Genomic DNA, 20,820 nt, shown 5'->3' with positions numbered 1-20,820 from the left:
TCGTTCGTCTTGTTAGGAATATATGAGGTTTGGGGAGACGCGCGAATGTTCCCCGCGCGCGACCACAGCCTGCAGAGTAGCGGTGATTGTGTAGCATTTAAGTTGTATGAACCAATACTCGATATCTAGATCATTTAGATTTTTTGTGCAAAGCGATTCTAGTCGCTTGTATCACTGTAGTGTTGTTGTTTGTATTTGTGCGTAAAAAACACCATTCGACGACTTCCTTCTCTGTTCCATGTTCTTATTTTTTTTTTTGTTGCTCCGTAAAGTTTAGTTAATCGTTCTAAACGACTGCTACGAATGCATACGATGGGTATCGATAGCAGGAACCGCGACGTCCTATTTCGTCGAAGCGAAATTGCGAGTAACCGAGAGACAGCATAGGGAGAGAAGAAACCAAAACATGAGCCAGAAAGCTTTAGCATCCGTAAGAGGACGCAGATCTGGGTTGTGTTAGTGTTCGTTTTCCATGCCGGCTGGTCCTTTGTCGCTGGTCATGGCAGTGATGCTGGTGTATGTTGACGCCGTTGTCGTCAGAATTGTTTTGATAGTTAAGCTCTAGCGAGCTAGCAGCTCCATTACGGTTTGAAGCATCTGTCCACTAGGTATCATCCAGCAGTCGAGGCGCGTACTTTCATGCCCAGCTAATTGTACTGACGGTATGAACGCAGGCGAAGATAAGACTGTGAGTCTTGTGTCTGAGCAGGCGCCATGGAGAGACGTAGCGCAGGGCCGTAAAGTACCACACATCGAAACAGCGAGGATCACCGAATAGGCGGTAACTTTAGCGCAGTCAGTTTCTTGTCGCTGCCTGCACCTTTGCTTGCTTTTTCGTGTGAAAATTGCTACAGCTGTATAGTTAGTGACAGCGCGGTAGAGCCTTTTACGACGTAAGATGAAGAAAAAAGTTGGCAGTTCAGCGTCAGCGTCGATTTGCATTATTTCTAATCAGCAAATCGGCGGGAGACCCCTTACATGCTAGAGTTACTGTTGATGCTACGGCAGGCGCAGTAACCCCGGCCGTATGTATAAATCGATGCGCCCGCTTCCATTGAGGCGTGTATATGCGATGTAACAAGCATTAGCAGGTTGGCCCGAGCGTCATTTCGCCGACCGGCATGATGTAACCGTGTTACCCTTGGAAGGAGTAACAGCATCGACCGTCATGGCAGAAACAAGCGGAGCCTTTTCCTTGGCTGTTCCTATGCACGAAGCTGCAAATGAACTTTTAGTCGACGGTACGTTTGTCTGCTTATTAACCGCTCACTTACTTCGCTTCTTCAGTTCATGGAGAGATGGCGCTAGACGCTACGGGCGTAGATGTTGGTGCAGACGCCTTATGGAACGCATCAGTAGGGGCGGTCATTGCTTTTCTTCGTTACTGAGAGCTGCATTCTGCCGCTGCTGTTTCTTGGACGACTATGGTGGTAAGCCTGTGGAGATGAAAATGAATGAAGCACTGCTAGCGACGGACGCAAATGTAAAAGAGACAATTCAGGTAGAGCTATAAGTAAGAATTTCGGCACTTCTGGAGGTGATATGGTATGGGGTAGAAACACCACTGAGTTAATAAATGAATTTTTGACTACGTTTGAAAATTCACGTAAACTTGGACGAAAGGAAGGACGGAGCATGCCATCGTTTGCATATAGCGCTGTAATAGTTCGTAAGAAAACTAAAGCATGCGTGCCGTTAACGGAGTGTGGATGGGGGGACGGACGGACGCAAAAGTACTTTTGAAAAAGCCTTAATCAACTTTAAGCTGAATGCCACCCAATTCTACACGTATTACACAAGAGACAGCAGGTCATAATAGGTTTTACGACCAGGCAATAATAGAGATGATCTGTTTAAGTGTGCTGCTTGCAGTACCCAATGCTATAAAGGGATGAACCTGAACTTCTATATCCCGCCCTGATAAGGGGGTCGTGGGTTATTGATATGGGATACTACACTATGAAAGTGGCTATATAGAGTAGTTGCAATTTATTAGGCTTAGTAACGGCAGTACTTTGGCGGGTAAAATATTTTGTTTACTGTGTCTGAAGACGCGAATACTCGTTACTTGATTTCGCATAAGTCATGGCTTGAAATAAAAGGGTAGCGTTTTAGGAGGAAGAATATCGTCTAACTGTGAGCTATGTTGACTCGCGCTTTTTCTGGGCTGGGATGAAGCGTCATTGAAATGACGGCTTGTGGGTCGACAATAGCTTCAGAGCTAAGATGTCTACAATGCGTGAGTAGATACGGTGGAAGAAAGCAAATAGGCAGTGAAAAGTGAAAGTGAGCGCTAGCCCTCGGAACAAAAGCTTGGCGAAGCGACTGAACAAATGAACTATACAGTCATGATATATCAGCGAGCAGGTCAGCGATAGGAGATGGCTAGGACTCCCACTGCAGCATGCACCTTTGTGCACATTTTAGGTTTGCGTTGACGTAGACAGAGAGGCAGGCAAGCAGACGTCGTAAATTGTGGTAGCTTTTTTCCGAGAGAAACAAATGTTATAGAGGTCGTTCTCGTTCACATTAGTGAAAGAAAGTGGAACACACATGCCACACAGATGCCACCACAGATGGAACAAATAGAAGTAACACCGTCATGCCTAAAAAACGTGGCGTCGTCAAAATTCCACGGAAGTACCGGATCTCTCGTTCACCTGATCTGTGGACGGTGATGCGGGTAGAATGCAACAGAGGTAGAACAAACATATACATATTTGCTCCACCCGTCTGGCCGTCCGGCCTCCCTCTGGCAAACCCTGAACTCTTTCGGGCGCAGCTGAACAGCAAGCGCAGAAGCAAAAGAGACGCCAAAAGGGCCGAAGAGGCCGGGAAGCGACTATGAGGCAAAGAAAGCCAGAGGAGCCAGATTCGAGCAAAGTAAATGGAAAGTGGATTTTTTTTAATCAACCCTTGAAGATACCTTTGCGGAAATTGCCGATATGAACGGATGTACAGATCAGCAAGCGAATGAAAAATGCGTTGCCTGACCGTTACGAGAGTCAACTCAGGAATCTTTGAGAAGGCCGTAGAGTGGAGGTGAAAAGACTTTTTAAATTGACGGAGTATTGAGAATGTGGCTGGGTTCGATTGCAACAGATACCGGTGAAGTCGTCATAATAGAGATGACAAGCATCATTGAAACAGAGCTGGAGTTTGTACAGATAGCGGAAAAATATATTGGCATTGTCCGGCTCTTCTGCGGGTCGTAAGGCTGAGCTTCGCGTTATGTTGACTTAACAGTTTTTCTCTATCTGCTCAAATCAAACGTACTGCACGATTTCTACAAGATTGGCTGCATCGGGTAACATATTAACAAAGCCATCTTCTGTCGTCTTTGACAATGACATAGCGTTTGCATAACAAATAAAGGCTATTCTACAGCTAGAAGCTTACTATTATTATCGGTGAAAAGGCACGCGGTGCCATAGACTGCTTGATCCGTTCAGGGATAGTTTTGTATGTATATCGGTATTCTTGAAGACAAGGATAATTGACTGGTTTTGGTGCGCATTGTCTTCTCAAAACTTAGTTAGTGTTGTCCTATTTTAAGGTAATGATAGTAGAATTTTTTCGAGAATGACCTGGCACTCGAGGCACTAACACTGTGGACGCTTTAGTAAATGCACTCAGTTGTCGCTTACTATAAATAATTATTATTACTATTGAATATTGTAGTTGTCGGGAAATTGAAGTGATGTATACTTTATATCGCCGCCATATATTATACGTAATAGTGGGAGAAGGTTGCATCGGACGATGCATAACACCGTCCGACATCGCACAACAGTGTTCCGTTTCTCTCGTTGATAACGGATTTTCCGCTCAGGAAAATCTGATGGTGGGCAGCGTTTACTAATCACCTGCGCCCCGTCAACCTGCCAGCCTGCTGTCGTCGTCCCTCCCTTTTCGGGTGTTGTTCCCTGAGGACGAAAACGTGAACGAAGCACGGGATCGTTACCTATAATCGGGTGAACTCTCTACATGCACCTTCATCGTCCCCTTAATTAGCTCTTGAAACTTGTTTTTGGATCCATCTAGCCAAACTGTCTACCTGTACATTTGTAGTTCCTCGGGACAGCTTGGAAATGGATAGAAACCATTTGGCGAGGCGTTGTGTCAAAAGTGTCGTCGAAACATGTAGTGCAAAAACAACATCGCCGGTGCTGCAGCAGCAGCAGCAGCAACTGGATTGATATTTCTCGCGCGTAAATAAATTGTTTGCGGCTCTCACACTCTCCCGGAAAACACTCTTTGGCGTTCCTCCTATTTTTCTACTTGAGGTCGAAGTATGATTAAAGCCCGGTGTACTGATATCGAACGAGTATAGCAAAAGTTAAAGGAGAGGACGAGGTCAAGAGCAGGCGCACTATTGACCTAGGTTATCTCTGCGAAGCAACGAAAGCGTGCGAAAGAGATAAAGTGCCAAGGCGAAGACAAGAGTCCAAATAAAAGCGGTACAGGCGGCCCCGTTAACGAACGACCAGCTAGCCGGCCATGCAACGTAGTCGCCACCGGGTGGAAGTAGCCGACGACAGCCGGATGGTAATACCCAGTACTTCGACACTAAGGCGTAGTGCTAAGGGCCAACGTAATCCAATCGTTCCTATAGGTATGGAGCGTATCAGTGGGTTTACGGAGCAAGGAATCGATACAAAGAGATAGAAGCAATTATGTCGATTGGTTTCTGTTGGCATCATTATTACATACTTCATATCATTCGCAATGTTTTAGAGGCTTTAAGACGCTGTAACGTGTACCCTGCGGAATGTTTCTGTTCGGTCGCAACCTCGGTCATCATTCGCGTAAACGAGTGTCGATTTCTATGTGAAACGTTTTCCCGTAATTATTTAACGTCACGTCCGAATGATAAGGGTTCGCATGAATCATAATTAAAGTAATATATACTTTAATAGCCGGAAACTGTTTTCATCTAGAGGATCTCTTCCGCTGTGCGCGAAAGATGCGTTGCTGGTTTCATACGATAACACTAAAGCATTGATTGGCCCACTACGAACACAGCGTTAAGTCCGGCTGTTCTTTGTAGAGGAAGGCCTGACAGAGCGCATGGTAGGGACTCGGTTACGAAGAGCTATGTTAGTTTGTATGCTAACTTGAAACTTTCAGGAGTTAAAGCGGAACCATGTCTCTAATCGCAGACCAAAAAGATAACGGCCGCAACCGAATGGTTGTATGAGTCTCTATGGGGTCGTACATTATAATCGCTGGACAGATTTCATAGAAGTAGACGTTTCATCTCAATATCTTAGGTTCTCATCAATTTAACTATGGTCTAACGTCATCATGACCGAAGCAGTTCTATTCCATTGCTAAGACGAGCAGTTGTGAGTAAAACTGTGCAACGTTTATCTGCTAACATAAGAAAAAATACTCATGAAATACTCTTGCCGTCGCCTGTGGCAATGCGATAATTTAACTAAATACTGCTAAAATCAATTTCATTTGGCATCGCGTTCTGTCGTAGGCAGATCGGGCGTTCCACGGTGCAGTCTACAGTCTTCAATTTTGTCTTTCATCTTCTTTTAATGAACAGAATCGTGTCTGCCACTTGGGACACATTATTTTGTCAGTCGGTGCGGTGCCCTTTTAGCATATTTTCATATTACTGAGCTAAAAGTACATATATTCACTTTATCGCCATGATGGAAGAATCACTGGCCTCAGAGCAGAAATAGTCACACACGACAAAAATCATTAAAAAAGTTATTTAAATTCTTCGAATCTGATTTCCTCGAAGGGATTCACTGTTAACAGATGTTTCCTTCTATCAATCTTTCTTCCAAAGGTGTTGACTGGAGGAATCAATCTAAGGTCCAGCATCCTATAAACACATATAATTAGCCACCTTGCAAAGTGGCCATACTTGAATAGATACACCATAATTACTGTTATCGTTAGATTCTCGTAGAATGATCCGTTGATTTTTCAACGAGTGGGTCAATTGGGACCCAGCATTTAGGCTTGGTTTCTTTCTTTATGCGGTTACTCAGCCCATAGGACAAGCTTATTAAGTTCTAATGACCACCGCAGGCAGTCATGACCTACTGGCCGGCCCTTTTTGTTTTTTTCGCCGTGTGCTGAATTTCAGCATGTAACTGCCGCTTGATCGTTGATTGACATTTGATTTCTTGTTAGTAAGTCGGACAGAGATGCGAAATACAGCACAAAATTGCAGGGGCAAAAAAATACTGAGCGATCGGCGTGCTACACGAAATCATACGATAAAAAGAGATTTTCGTAGATCGCATGGGGGTTCGAAAGTTTGTGGAGTAAGAGAGCACGGCTGATGGTGTCGTGCGCGGTAAGCGAAGAACTTAGCACTATAGCAGCACATACAACATTGTCGTAGCGACAACGATCAAATGCGGCCTGTTTCATCTACTATATAAATGCTTGGAAGAGCCACTGACCAGCTTATGAACTAACTTTTCCTATGGCTAATGTTGAAAACTGCTAGCTCGACATCCCACAGTATAATTCTATTTTAGTTTTTATTATTAGAAACTGTGTGAAATGACCAAGACGAGTTGATGTTTCACAGTTCCAAACAGGAACGGATATGTGTTACGGTGGGCACGCCACTCAATTTTGTGAAACTTCCAAATCGCTCCAAGTTGATTTCATTTAATGACAAATGTATGATAGAAATAAGATGGTTTTTTTTTTTTTGCCATACATGCGCGCTGTAGGAGGTCTACATCACTCTAGAAATGGGGACAGATCAAGCCCGAGATTCACGATTGTTGCTTAAGTAATACGGTAAGATAGCGCGGTTTTTGGGCCGTTCACGTAGATACAAAAAAAAAAAAAGAAAAAGAAAAAGAAAAAACCAACATAGAAACAAAAGCGATCTGTTTCCTGCTGGTGATTCTCGAATCGGACTATATTCAGATAGGCATAGAATCAAGACTGACCGAAGCAAAATTCCCAGGCAATAGCCGCACTTTCAGTCAAAGAAGGGGCGCCATATTTATTTTCGTTTGGCAAGGTCTTCGTCAATAACGCTTCCTTCGTTATGTGTATTTGTTTTTTTGTCCGCCTAGTCAAATCGCCTGGCGTCCACTCTCTGTTGCATCGAAATGACGCTTTAAGTACGCGTTGGTAGGGCCGCTTTTCTGGTCGTGCTATACCATTGCAATAAAAGTAGACAACTGATGCTTAATCTTCAGAAAAAATGGTCTCAGTGGTCTAATGAGGTGGAAATTTGTTAACGATTAGGTCGTCTAGGATTAGACACCTAGGATAGGAAAATTGTTGCTGCATTATATTCATAATTACTCTTGATCTATACATGTAATTGTTATTATAAGAAGACGCATTCTCATCGCAAAAGCAACATCGCGATGGAAGATATTTTGAGAATACTATGAGTAGTTCCCTTAAGTGTTAAGTGTTCTTAAGTATTAAGCCCAACAAGGAGTCAAATGAGAAAGTCAGATCTTAAGCAAATTTAGTATATTATATGTTTGCCCGATTGGCTTCGAAACAACGTTTTTCTTACTTTGCCGTTACTAATTACTTTTGTTTCATATTCCAGATTAACAATGGAACTATTATCTATAATAGGACTTTTTTTTAAATTTCAAAATAGCACAGTAGAAATGAATGCTCACCGTGTTTATCTCACCGTTGTGAGACGACGACAACACAGTAATCCTAAGCTCTCAATTTGTCGGTTACCAATCAATTGCAGAAAAAAAGTCATTACAAATCTTTGTGTGTATAAGCTTAACCAAAACCTTGTTTACAATGTGGTCATTGCAGGATCCAGCGGGAATTTTTGAACTGATCGAAGTTGTGGGTAATGGCACTTACGGCCAAGTGTATAAAGGCCGGCACACTAAAACCGGCCAGCTGGCGGCCATTAAAATCATGGACGTTACCGAGGACGAAGAAGAAGAAATAAAACTTGAGATCAACGTTCTCAAGAAGTACTCGCATCACCGTAACATTGCCACCTATTACGGAGTCTTCATCCAGAAGAGCCCACCTGGGAAAGACGACAAATTATGGGTAGAGCATATATTTGTCCTCTAGCATAGAAAAATAGCATAATCTTCTTTCCTCTTTGAAGATAAGGCTTTGCTTAGAGTAAAGATAATGGTCAGCGGTTACAATATTTGATGGGCTAGATGCAGAACTTAAAGACAAGTTTACTTCTCGCTAAATGTAGTATAAACCAAGCGATTCTACGTGCCCGATACGAAGGTAAGGACGGCTAAATTTGCTCACTTCATCTATCCAGAGGCGTTTCTCTTCGAAAAAAGCATACGTGTTAGCTACTGATAACGGAGTACGTAGGTTCAAGTGCGTACAATTAAGCGTACATAGAGGTAACAAAAGCATGTAAAACTCACTCTAGCTTTGTCAGTTCGTTTAGAACCAACTATTGTCTTGCATTTTTCCTTTAGATTTGGCCTATTTTGTAGCCAAGATGGACTTGAGATTTACCAAGGTACTGATTTAATTTATCCGGGTAAATCTGCCGTTTCGATCTAGATAAGGTAGGTTTTATCGTGATCCCTTATAACACGGCCGTGTATATCTTTAATACGCTTACCCAGCTTTTTCTCTTCTTATGATTTCGGGCCGCTAGAGTAGGCTATTTACTATGGGCTGGGAAGTAAATACATAATTAGAAATATCGCAGTTTTTTTTTTCTCTATACACAAAATATTTCGGCTATGAAGAATCGACACGGTATTCTTATAAATTCGAGACCGACAACAGTATTAGCTCTGTTTTATTAGTACTGTCTAACTCAGTAGTAACATGATCGAAAAAAACCTAAAAAAAAAGTCACTTTATTGTAATGTTATGCATTTGCACTAATCTGTAAAAATAGTTGATGCGGTTAATCTTAGAAATGCTGAACCATGTAGCTGTTTTTACCATTGTGCTCAGCTCGTGATGGAGTACTGCGGTGCCGGTAGTGTTACGGATCTGGTGAAGTCAACAAAGGGCCAGCAACTTAAGGAGGAGTGGATTGCGTACGTGTGTCGGGAGATCCTCCGAGGTTTGGCCCACCTGCACCAGAACAAGATCATACATCGAGATATCAAAGGACAGAATGTGCTTCTTACTGACAATGCCGAAGTTAAACTTGGTAAGTTACGCTGGCATCTATGTACCGGTACGCAAATTACGGCTTGTTTACATATTGAGTCATTACGTAGAAAAAGTTTACGCGACTACACTTTTTACTGTAGACCTTCTGAAATGTGTAGATTAATCGAGTAACTATTTGATGGCTAACATGTACGCGATTCAACTACCTTGCATTGTCTAATCGTCCGGTTTATATATTTTTTTGCGGTCGCGCGAGGACAATTGTCTTTATTAGCTTTGCTTGACAAATGGACATTTATCCACCTAACTTATCCTTGAACGCAACCTTAATAATCTTTTACGGTTTCTAACCGCAATAGCGCAGACGGAGGCTTTACTCGACTTTGACCTGGGCATGATTGATTCGTCTCATGTGAAAGACACGCCGGCTCCGCGTTAGTCTTTCTTCTTCGTAGAATAGGCCCACTATTGTTTAACTAGTTGAAATATACGCTTGCGTAGATATATTTGGAAACAGTCATACCCGCGCTTAAAGATAATGACAAATCACGCATACTTTAGTATCTATTCCAGCTAGGTCTTACTTAAGACTTGATAGCTTCATATATTCTTTGAAAATTTCTAATGTCCACGTTTTCATGGCTGTACGGGCAGTTAATAATCAGCCTTTAGAATCACCCGTAAGATTTAAGCGAAAGGGACAGCTTTCAATATGTGGGCGAAAAATACAATGTAATATCGAGCACTGTAAACCTTATAAGCTACACTGACCTATTCTTCTGTTCGCAAAGTGTAACAAACAGCGGGCTCATATCCGCTGATTCATGTATAGCAGAGATAGAACACTTCACCTTAACATTCTGCACGCTGTTCTCCTGATTTGGCATTTCATGCTCTACGAATACAGCACAATGTAAACACTGCTCAAGGATCTAGAACATTCGTGGCTTTTGTCTCGATTTCAATCTCTACATGCATAAGCTAGCCGAGCGGTTTTTGCATGTGTTTGAATCAAACATTTTCTCACAAACACAAATAGTCTTAGTGAAAAAAAATGTTTTTTCAGGTTTAGACAAACCACCGAACCTAGTAAGGAAGCATCCTTAGCGTGAACCGTATTACTGAAAAATTTCAAATCGGCGGCGGTGAATACCAGTAGGCACGATTCTGCCTCTAGGTTCTCAAGGTGGCTTCTATAGGGCCGAAAGAAAATTCGTAACGAACATTCCCGTACGTTCTTTTAGAATCTATAGGTTAGGCTATAAATGTGGCTCCGTTGGATTTTTCCTGTGTACCTCCTGTTGATGTGTCACCTTTAGCATTGATTTGAGAAATACGACTACGTAGATGTTGGCTTATGTACGCTCTACACTGCCTATGTCGTCTGTAGACGGAAGGGTTCTGGAAACCTCGATTTGGAGCCAGTTGATGTGCGCTGACCTATGCGCTTCATAGACAAGCATTGACTGCCTAGTTAGTGTAGGGAAATTACTCGCTTGTATGTCACCATTACCTGCCTATATGATAGCAGTTTGTCTTTGTGAGGAGAGGCTGTCAACAGCTGGACTTACACACGGTTTCTAAGCGTACGTTTCGAACTGTGTCCTAGCTAGCAGCCTATGGCCGATGCATAGGTGATCTTAGAAAGGAGTTATGTACGTCCCTAATGTTATTTCCTAATTATATCAAGACATTCTTTCCTTCTTCGGTACGGTCGGTGCGAAAGTGCTCCGGACAGCACAATCTAAAATTTCTTGTAAATACCGGGAGGGAAATAGATCCTTTGACTAATGTCCTTTTACCGCAGAACGGCATAAATAGTACGTATTCGAAACGCTGCAAATTCAATCATAATCTTCGGACGCATCGATGTGTTGTTTCTGATGGTGGATCCCATAAGTCCACTATGTACAAGTAAACCTGCTAGGCGAGGTTACAGATTATTTGTTTGGTATGATTATTTTAGCAAACAGACACTGCTATTATTATTCATTTAAGTCAAATCTTATTATTGCTCTAAATCAATTATTACTTTTGAATTATATGTGGGTTGGGTTGTGAAGTGAAAGCTTCTATATTATCAATCTGTGAGCATACAGGCGGATAACCAGTCAATTACGTATAGTTTAATATTTGTCGTATACAAAATACATTGATCATTTTGCAGTGGATTTCGGCGTATCAGCACAACTTGATCGAACTATCGGTCGCCGTAATACGTTCATCGGCACACCCTACTGGATGGCTCCGGAGGTTATCGCTTGTGATGAAAATCCGGAAGCAACCTATGACAACCGTTCCGATCTCTGGTCGCTTGGAATTACAGCGTTGGAAATGGCCGAAAGTCAACCGCCTTTGTGTGAGATGCACCCCATGCGGGCGCTATTCCTCATCCCGAGAAATCCTCCGCCGAGATTAAAGTCCAAGAAATGGAACAAAAAGTTCCACTCATTTATCGAAACCGTTCTCGTCAAAGACTACCAACAGCGTCCATATACGGACCAGCTATTGAAACACGCGTTTATCAAGGACCAGCCGACGGAACGGCAGGTTCGAATCCAACTCAAAGACCATATCGACCGTACGCGGAAGAATAAACGCCAGGAACAGGCGGGCAATGGTCGCACGGAACAGGAGCCTGAAGACTACAGCGACGAGGAGCCTGAACAACGTGGACCAAACCCGAATCTTGTCGATACGCCAACCGAGACGCCGGCTAAACCCGGCGGGGGTGACACGCTCAAGCGAAACTTCCAGCAGATCCAAATGGATAATGGGACGCTCACGTCGGCGCAACCTCAACAGCCTAAGCGCGGCCCCCCGCTTCGCGAACCTCCGGGAATACCCCCGGTGCCGCAGGGTGGTAGTCGGGCGATGGCACCGCCGCCTGTGGCTGGCAACCGCGTTATCGTGGTCGGTGATCCCAATTCACGACAGAACAAACCTCTACCCCCGATTCCTGGCCAAGAAGAGGCTCGACCTGGAGGTCCTCAAGGAGCCAGGTTCGGCCAACAACTTGGAAGCAACGGCGCCCCACCCTTACCACCAGCAAATAGACAGGCCGTCAAACGTGGGTTGTATTTATTGTCCGTCCTTTCAGTTAACAGAAATCATTTAGCCGAACACTGTGTAATAATTTGTTGTGTTTAGAATGTGACGCTAGTTCTACCGATGTCAGATGGCCATTTTGTGATCCTCGGGAACAGAGGGCGTAAATTTTCATTCGGATGTATGTATGTATGTATGTATGGGAACTAATGGTTGTCGATCACCCCTATTTACTCGTTAGTCTTGGCGTGGCCTGCCTAACCTGTTGTTACGTATGATGATTCCATGATTCTCTTCATACGTCGCCAATTGGCGTACTCACAGCGCCTTCTTCTCGTCGGCCTGAAGACCTCGAAGTACTGGCAGCGCAGCTCAATGAACTTGGTTCGGGTGCTCTTGGATCGAATCCTAACACAAACGCTAATCGCGCTTCACAAAGAATATCGCATATCACACAAGCGCTGGACTCGGATTCGGACGACTCGGATGGTGAAATACAACAGGTATGTTTCTCGTTCGTGCAGGAAAAAAACGTTCCCGCCGATCTTCACACTTCAGACGGTACGATCATGACTCGTTCGCTTGCTTTACCTATCGGCAGTGGCAACAAAGTTACGGGCAAACCGATAATTACGTACTAAAGTTCAAAGTCAAAATGTATATAATGCGCAGAGTTCCGTATATATGTACAGCTCTTAGATGTCTGACACAAATAAACTACTGAAAAGCCATTTTAGCTGCAACTCAACTTTTAGATGCCTTTTCAGGAAATGGTCGAAAAGGTGATAAATGTGCCTCTAGGCGTACGAGTGGTAAGACCTATCCGACAATTATAAAAGGCCAACACTAAATCAATTTATACGATGTTTAATTAGCTGCTCATTAACTCAGTTGCTGGATGGGCTTACCAAAGCCAAAACACTTGATGACAATCGCGATAACCCGACGTGAGAGTTTTTAGCTTACGTTCTATTAAGCTGATAACGCATTAAAGATACGCCTACCTGGGGTCTAATCTTTATGTAGCACTAACTTATTAATTATAGTATTTCAGTAACCGATCACCGAAAGAGAGTGATCAACAGCTGACTCTCAACATCTATGAAAAATAGACTGACCGTTTAAAATGATCATTTGAACTAAACGCCTATCAAAAAAAAAATAACGCTGCTATAACGCAGGAAACGGTGTACTATTCCCCCAGAGTCGATACTGGGGTGTTGCTCAAATCAACTAATCAGACGGGCGATAACGAAGTACTGGCAGTAAAAATCGAAGAAAGATACTTTTATTAAAGATCGCTTACTATATCATATACAGTATACTGATACAGAGGAACATTTTGCCAAAACGAGAACTAACAGTAATTGATTCCGCTACTATAACATCTGAACGGAAATATGCGCAATGCTTGAGCCATGTTATAGTCTGCTACATTAGCCAGCTGTACGTAGTGCGGCAAAGGTCTCTTCACATTTCGATTTTGTACCGATATATATATATATCTATCAAATGAATATTGTTCGAACTGTGAAGAGGTTTCTGTTCCATCGTGTACATTAAGCTTAGATCATAGCAGATTGTTTGATTAACTAATTGTCCCCATCGCAATGTTTCCCATCCATTTGTTTGTGTGTGTCCCTTTGGTCCTGATCATCATCATCATCATCATTGCCACCGGTTCTCCACGCCCGGATCTGTCCCGATCAACCACCCATCAACAAACATCCCCTGTCCATTATTACCAACCAAATCGTCGTTAACCCATCGAACATACGTCACTCCGGAATAATTTTTGACACCGGAACCAATACATCGCCACTGTCATATCGCAATTGGGCTCGTACTCTTGCACCGGTGACACGTATCGGCAACAACATGTTATCTTCGCGCCCACAATCGCATCATAATCCTCGAAATATCGCTGGCGGCGGTGTAAACGTCGGCGGAACTTGCTATGCCAACGTCTTTGGCTTCTACTTACCGTCGGCTCGTCGTGGCTCACTCGGGGCCTCTCATTTAATTTTACTATGACAACCGTTGGTATGGTCATACCGCCTACTACCTGCTGTCGCTCTATTGACGACGACGATGATTATGGTGATACCGCAGGATGGCACAATGTTGGCTAGCGATCCCCCGCGGCCGCTGGGTGAGAGCGAGGCCCCAACCAGGCCCCTGCCCCCAACCCCAGACGAAGACGGCCACACGGGGACACTTGTCAATACGCACAGCAACAAAGCGACCGCTAACAATCGGGTATGTTTATTATTTTTGTGTGGTCTTGCCTTTATCTCTTCGGGGTCCCTCTCTCTCGATACTGCCAATATATATATATAAACTGCATACACTTGGAAATTTAGCTTCAAGTCAGTCACTAGATATCGTGTAATGCCCTATTTCCTGTACGCCCCCTTCATAAACCTACTTGCACGAACCGACGCGGCAATTGCGTCCATCTCCACTAACACTTCCATAAACGCGGTTCTTTGAAACGGCTTCCTCATCTCTCTTCCAGAATCATCAATGTTACTCTTTTTACTAATTGAGAACGGAGTTGATTTACTTTTGACATGGCTAGGTATCGCGTGACGACAGTAAAGACGCGTTATTATATGTGGATCATAGCAACTCCTACTGCATGCTTTAAATATTTAAAGCTAACGGAAATAACATGCTCGCATACGTTTTAGCACACAAAAACTTGAATATGTTTTATTTCAGTTTCCTAAGTTATCTATTGCTTATATCGTTTCCGTTGTATTTCGTCTATATATACATATATCTAAGTTTCTAATGTCATTATTTCAATGACGTGCCCAAAAACGTGCACTTTAATCGCTTGGAACAACCGTGCCCGGATTAATCTTCGCGGTGGTAACTGAAACATGTTAAATATCGACACCAATTAAATGGTCGACTGCGATAAAACCAAATTGGTTTACCTCTGAAAACGATGGTGGCAATTCCCTTCATTGTGAATGCGCTATTCACAGTCAGCCGCAGTGCGACCCGGTGCCTCTCCTACTCAACAACAGCAGCTACAATCGATAGGCGCTGGCGTCCGGCCATTGCTCAAATCAAACAGTGCTTCGATCGTTAGCCCAACCAGAACCAATCAGTTTACACCGCACACGCCCACTTCACATGGAGCGTCAGCGGGACTCAAATCTGGTGGCGGCAGCAGCAGCAATCAGGATCAAAACAATCCCGCGGTGTCGCTGCTTGGCGAGCACCTAAAGCACGTAAGCCACAGGAGAGCAAGTCTTGCATTAGCTGGTGGAGGAGCCGGCAGTGGATGTATATCCGGCGCATCGAGTCCTTCATCACCGTCCTCGGCGAGTCCGCCCCTGCGGAAAAGTCAAAGTTCACAAAGTCCTTTCCGACGAGCTCACGAAGGCATTGGCGAGTTTATTAGTGCATCGGATAAGAGTCCCCTAATACCGAGAAACCACAATAACAATAATGAGAAGGTAGTTTTTTTTATTTATTTTTTCCCTTTATGTCAAATGAGTGTCAATTAAGTTATCTTTTATAATATTTTGTTTGTTTTCATTGCGCTTTAATCCATCATGGATGCATTCTCTGCGGTAGGTCCTGTACACAACATTACGGACCTTTGATTGCGAAACTTCAATTATTCACTTAGTTATACTAGGTACCTCTAGGTGCTCCAGGTCAAGGTACACCACGTGTATCTACACACGGCAATAGTCAACAGACTAGTTGAAACTCCCTAGAGCGTCCCCAAGAGACTTCAAATCGAGCAGACTATTTTGGCCTCATACAATTTTCTATTGTAGTCGTCTAGCTATAGCATTATTCTGGTAGTAAGTAGATGTGCCAAGCTGAGCTTGTTTTTTTCGAAAATCAATGATTTTTGTTTGCTATAACGAAGTCGAGCGTTCGATCGGGTGCCAACCTACCGGATCTTCTTCCGCGTCGCGATCGTTCATCGTCAGAGGAATATCGGCAAGCGTTGCAACTTAAAAGCCAGGCACCAACACCGGGCGGCCAGACAAATACGCCTCTTCAGCACAAACAGCGCTCGTTCCTCACTTTCGGATTTAACGCTAATGGGACACTCGGAGGGCGAGGTAAGGGCTGGAGCAGTAAATGGCCAGAAAGGTATTTTGTATGCACAACATTTCCATATGCTCTGACCTTACCAATGGCGTGGATACACAAATAATAATCCTGACTTGTACTAGAATTAAATTTCGTTCAGTAATATTAAAGATGCGTAAATTAGTGGATCCGCGCTTATATCACCGGAAGCAGAACAACTGCCACGTTAGAGCCATCTGAGTGATCTTGCTATCCTGTGCGAATAAGGCTTAGTTAGTAGCAAGGAATTTATATCTCTTTCTTCTAATCAACTTAACCCCTAAAGGTACGAACGGTTCACCATCAACTGTGGAGCGGCAGTCGACGGCCCAACGTAGGGAGTCAGTGCAGGTAAACGTTACCCCCACATTGGGCCCCGATGCTACAGCAGGGGGCCAGGGACTCACGGGGGCACACTCAGATACCCCAGAGATTCGAAAATACAAGAAGCGGTTCAACTCAGAGATACTTTGTGCGGCGCTATGGGGCGTCAACCTGCTCATTGGCACGGAGAATGGCCTCATGCTATTAGATCGCTCAGGTCAGGGCAAAGTGTACCAGCTAATATCACGGCGTCGCTTCCAACAAATGGAAGTGCTCGAAGGACAAAATATCCTTGTGACTATCTCTGGGAAAAAGTGTCGCGTCCGGGTGTATTATTTGTCGTGGCTGAAGTCAAAAATTCTGCGCACCGATAGTGGCAACCAACTTGAGAAGCGCAACGGCTTCATTAACGTAGGCGATTTGCAAGGAGCGGTGCATTTTAAGATTGGTAAGTGGACTTTTTTGACATGTTATATATTTACCATGAGCAAACACATTGTTATTTTAAGGTGTTTACTTCTTCTATCTGAGACTTGTTGTGCTCCTCTTCCGATCGAAAATGATCGAAAATATTCTACACAACAATGACGTACGTCTATTATGCCCCACTATAGCGCTGTGTTTTAACTTTTGCAGTGAAATATGAGCGCATTAAGTTCCTGGTGATCGCTTTACGGGAAAGTGTCGAAATCTATGCCTGGGCACCAAAGCCATACCACAAGTTTATGGCGTTCAAAACGTTTTCGGGATTACAACACAAGCCGCTCCTCGTCGACATGACAATTGAGGAGGGAGTGCGGCTTAAAGTGATCTACGGGTCCTCTGAGGGGTTCCATGCTATCGACCTCGATTCAGGCAACGTTTATGACATCTACATACCATGTCACGTGAGTAATGAATACTTCATTTGACTTCATGCGAGCTTCATGTTAACCTCGGATCAGTCGGCTGGCCTTCATCACTGAATGACTATTTTGCGCCCAATTGACGGCTACTGAACCACTGGGGAGGCTAGTTTTCCAGCCATTACTTTAAAAGCTATGAGCATATACTACCCGTCGAAACTGTCGAAATAATTCTCTGTTCCCCTTACTGATCTTAGGCAAACCGCTCGTCAACAGATCTGTTTCTACATACAATTTTTTCTACCATGAATTTCTACTACTACTTTTCTGTGAAAAATCTCCATGAGCTGTGATATTCCAATTCTGACTAAAAATTGTAGAGTCGCTTCTGTCTTAGCCAATATGCACTCTTTTGATTTTCATCATTCGATACCCCCAAGTTACGTTATGGATTTTTACGTTTTTTATTACGTAAATTTTAGCATGTTAGTTATATCTGCGAGTTGTTTACGGTGTATTTAATGTTAGCACGGGCAATAATTAAAATTAAACTGGGTGTAGCATTGGACATTTGTGAAAGCTTACGCTAGCTTACGGAGAGTTCGTGTCTCTTCAGGAAAAATGTAAATAAAAATCATGTATTCGGGCACAGTATATTGCACGTATATCTGACATAGTTTAACAGTCGTCTTTTCCAGATTCTTAACTTGCAAAGCAAAGTTTAATGCTGTTATTGCTTAATAGTTAGAGTCGCTTAGATTATAGAGTATTCATAGTGGATAGAATAGTCGATAATGTGTGTTTAAACATGGGAAACTTTGAATCGCCAAGTCATTGTGAGTCGTTTAGCAGACGTTGGATGCATAGCGGTGATGTTTGGGTAGACAAAAAGGCATTTTCAGGTCTAAAGGAGACGCACGTTGGCGTGTGGATAATGTTAACAATGGTACTGTCTGTGTTTTAATTATACAAACAATTAAATGATACTTATTAGCCCACTCACTGATCTGGTGTATCATGTATAAGCTCAGCACTATATATGATTTTTTCTATATCATTTTTCAACAAGTTAAGTTAGACAGAAAAAGATCGCAGATTTTTCGTGGGTTTTTCTTTTATCTGTGTGTGGCAAGATTGTTACAGTCACTGGTAACAACAAGTCGATAGCCTATTGGACTGCGTCCTTGTACGAGTTTATTGTTTTTGTTGCCAATCCTTGTCGTCCTTGCCTAGTATGTATTTGTCTGTCCGAATGACCGTGTGTGCATTGTTTGTCCAACTACTGATGCTCTCTGGTACGGCTGCTGCTGTCACTGACGCTGCATTTACTACCGCTGCAGGATCGAGGAGGAGCTGAAGGGGTGAGTGAAGACACTTTGTTTTGCCAACATGTTGGCTAAGCGATAACAACCCTTTAGCATCTGGAAGCCATTCATCTATTATTCGCTGTACTCCTGTATGCGAACAGCAGGAGCAGAGTCTCCTGGAGAGTGTGCGCGCTTTGTGTTTATCTGGGGTCTGTGTTAAGACCGCAAGAATAGCATAAGTTTTAGCTAGATGCATCCGTTTAGAAGTGTACAACTCAGCTACAGCCTTTGCAGGAGACGAAAACACCTCGAGCGAATGATCGAGTGCTAAATTAAATACACTATTAATAGTTTTCATGTTAACCGGTGAACGAAGTGTTCCACTTAAACGAACTTCAATTTATCTCGTTCGAACATAACCTGTTTTGTGCAGTCTTCTTTAGCAGATTCAAGGTCTTTTTTTTCTCGCTGTCATCAAGACGTTCGATTGACATTTTCTTTAGATTCTGCCTTTTTTAAATGTTCGAGGAAACCTTTTGTTAGCAGCGCGATTTGAAGAAGCTCATATTATTTCTCGTGTCCATTCCTCGCTAGCCCACGGTTCCGGTGCCTGGTGAAGGTCACAGCAAATCCGCTGTGATGTGTATGACGTGCATATGAGCGGCATGTTATGCGCTTTCGTATGTAGGAAACATGCTCACGGTTGATTTGTTATGCGTTTGGCCTATGTAGTTCGTTCGCGTTGCGATTTCTACGAGCATTGTGATTAATAACAGCAAATTCAATGCCTTTTCTGTCAGTATGGTAATGGCTTGCATGGTTGAAGGTACATGTTTACAATTTTGATTATACGTACCATAGAAGTACGTTATTATCCTCGAGGGATTACTATATTTAAACATTTCTGCGAAGAGAAGTGTACGTTTATGCCGATATTAGACTAATCTGTATGCTGGAAGTTTAGTGATCTCCTGTAATTACAGGATCAGGAGAAAGGCTTTTATTAATGATGTAAGATTCAATTTGCATTCTATAGTTAATGACTGAGGATGTCGATGTGTTTAATGCTGGAATTTTCAAATGGTGATTTTGCTTCAAAACACCATAGCTTGGAGTTACGACAGGTTATGATGTCTAACGTTTGATTGTGTCCGTGTCATTAATTTCGTATTGCTTACAGATTCAGACGTCGATCGTTCCACACACGATAGTAACTTTACCCAATACGAAGGGGATGCAACTTCTCCTGTGCTACGATAGTAAGTGTCACGACCTGTTACTCCATGTTTTTTATGAATGTGCATTTATTAGGAAAAAAAAAAGTACGATTGATGAGTTGCTAATGCGCGAGAATGGAAACAACTGGATAACGACCCAATAACAACCACATATTGCTGGCAAGCTTCACAACTGGCGAGAAGAGTTGGGCAGTTTTTCTTTTATATATAATTGTACAAATCTATAGTCTAATTGAATGGTTCGAGATTTGAGTCCGGTACTGCGGTTAAGCGGCGCTGCTGTAGACGGCTGGTCTCAGCACAAAACAAAGTTTTGCATACTCTCGGTCCCGGACCTAGATAACTTCGCATAATTTTTGTAAACAAGCGTGTCACCACTGCACCACCATGGGCATGATCCTATATCTGGTTTATTTTCTATATCCAGTAGTTGAAAAGTGCATACCCGATATTTTAGAAAAACTTCTTGTTGTCGTTGGGAGCAGACCTCATCGGTCTGCTACTCGACAACGATTCTAAGTACTCCCTAATTTGCCATCGTTGCTTATCTTCGTGTCACCGTAATATTTGCTATGACTTTTTTGCATCTACTAGACGAAGGCATCTACGTTTCGACGTACGGTCGCGTGTCGAAGAACATCATGCTTCAGTGGGGCGAAGCGCCAACGTCCGTTGCGTTCATCGGAACCGGCCAGATCATGGGCTGGGGCAACAAGGCCATCGAAATACGGTCAGTCGACTCTGGACATCTCGACGGTGTGTTCATGCACAAGAAGGCACAGAGACTCAAATTCCTCTGTGAAAGAAACGACAAGGTATGACGTCTGTCTTCGATTTTATGACTAAGTGACATTTTCG

General features: G+C 43.2%; 1 protein-coding gene across 4 annotated transcripts in view; it reads left to right on the top strand.

Annotated features, from left to right (window-relative positions):
• Positions 1-20,820, top strand: part of msn (serine/threonine-protein kinase msn) — a 56,263-nt gene that overhangs the window by 30,756 nt on the left and 4,687 nt on the right. For 2 of the 4 annotated variants that reach the window (XM_022835702.2, XM_022835703.2), the window contains exons 3-14: positions 7,789-8,037; positions 8,929-9,130; positions 11,261-12,163; positions 12,466-12,644; positions 14,254-14,400; positions 15,138-15,614; positions 16,040-16,238; positions 16,535-17,020; positions 17,209-17,459; positions 18,758-18,778; positions 19,905-19,983; positions 20,557-20,777. In XM_022835702.2, coding sequence (XP_022691437.1) covers positions 7,789-8,037; positions 8,929-9,130; positions 11,261-12,163; positions 12,466-12,644; positions 14,254-14,400; positions 15,138-15,614; positions 16,040-16,238; positions 16,535-17,020; positions 17,209-17,459; positions 18,758-18,778; positions 19,905-19,983; positions 20,557-20,777 — 3,414 coding nt within the window. Of the gene's footprint in view, positions 1-7,788; positions 8,038-8,928; positions 9,131-11,260; positions 12,164-12,465; positions 12,645-12,908; positions 12,954-14,253; positions 14,401-15,137; positions 15,615-16,039; positions 16,239-16,534; positions 17,021-17,208; positions 17,460-18,757; positions 18,779-19,904; positions 19,984-20,556; positions 20,778-20,820 lie in introns of all 4 variants that reach the window. The other 2 variants (XM_022835706.2, XM_022835705.2) reach the window with 2 other exon arrangements.

The sequence above is a fragment of the Varroa jacobsoni genome, unplaced genomic scaffold (genome assembly GCF_002532875.2).
Source record: "Varroa jacobsoni isolate VJ856 unplaced genomic scaffold, vjacob_1.0 scaffold_603, whole genome shotgun sequence".
Lineage (NCBI taxonomy): Eukaryota > Metazoa > Arthropoda > Arachnida > Mesostigmata > Varroidae > Varroa > Varroa jacobsoni.
Note: the sequence above shows the minus strand (reverse complement) of the source record. Positions and strands in the feature narration are given on the sequence as shown.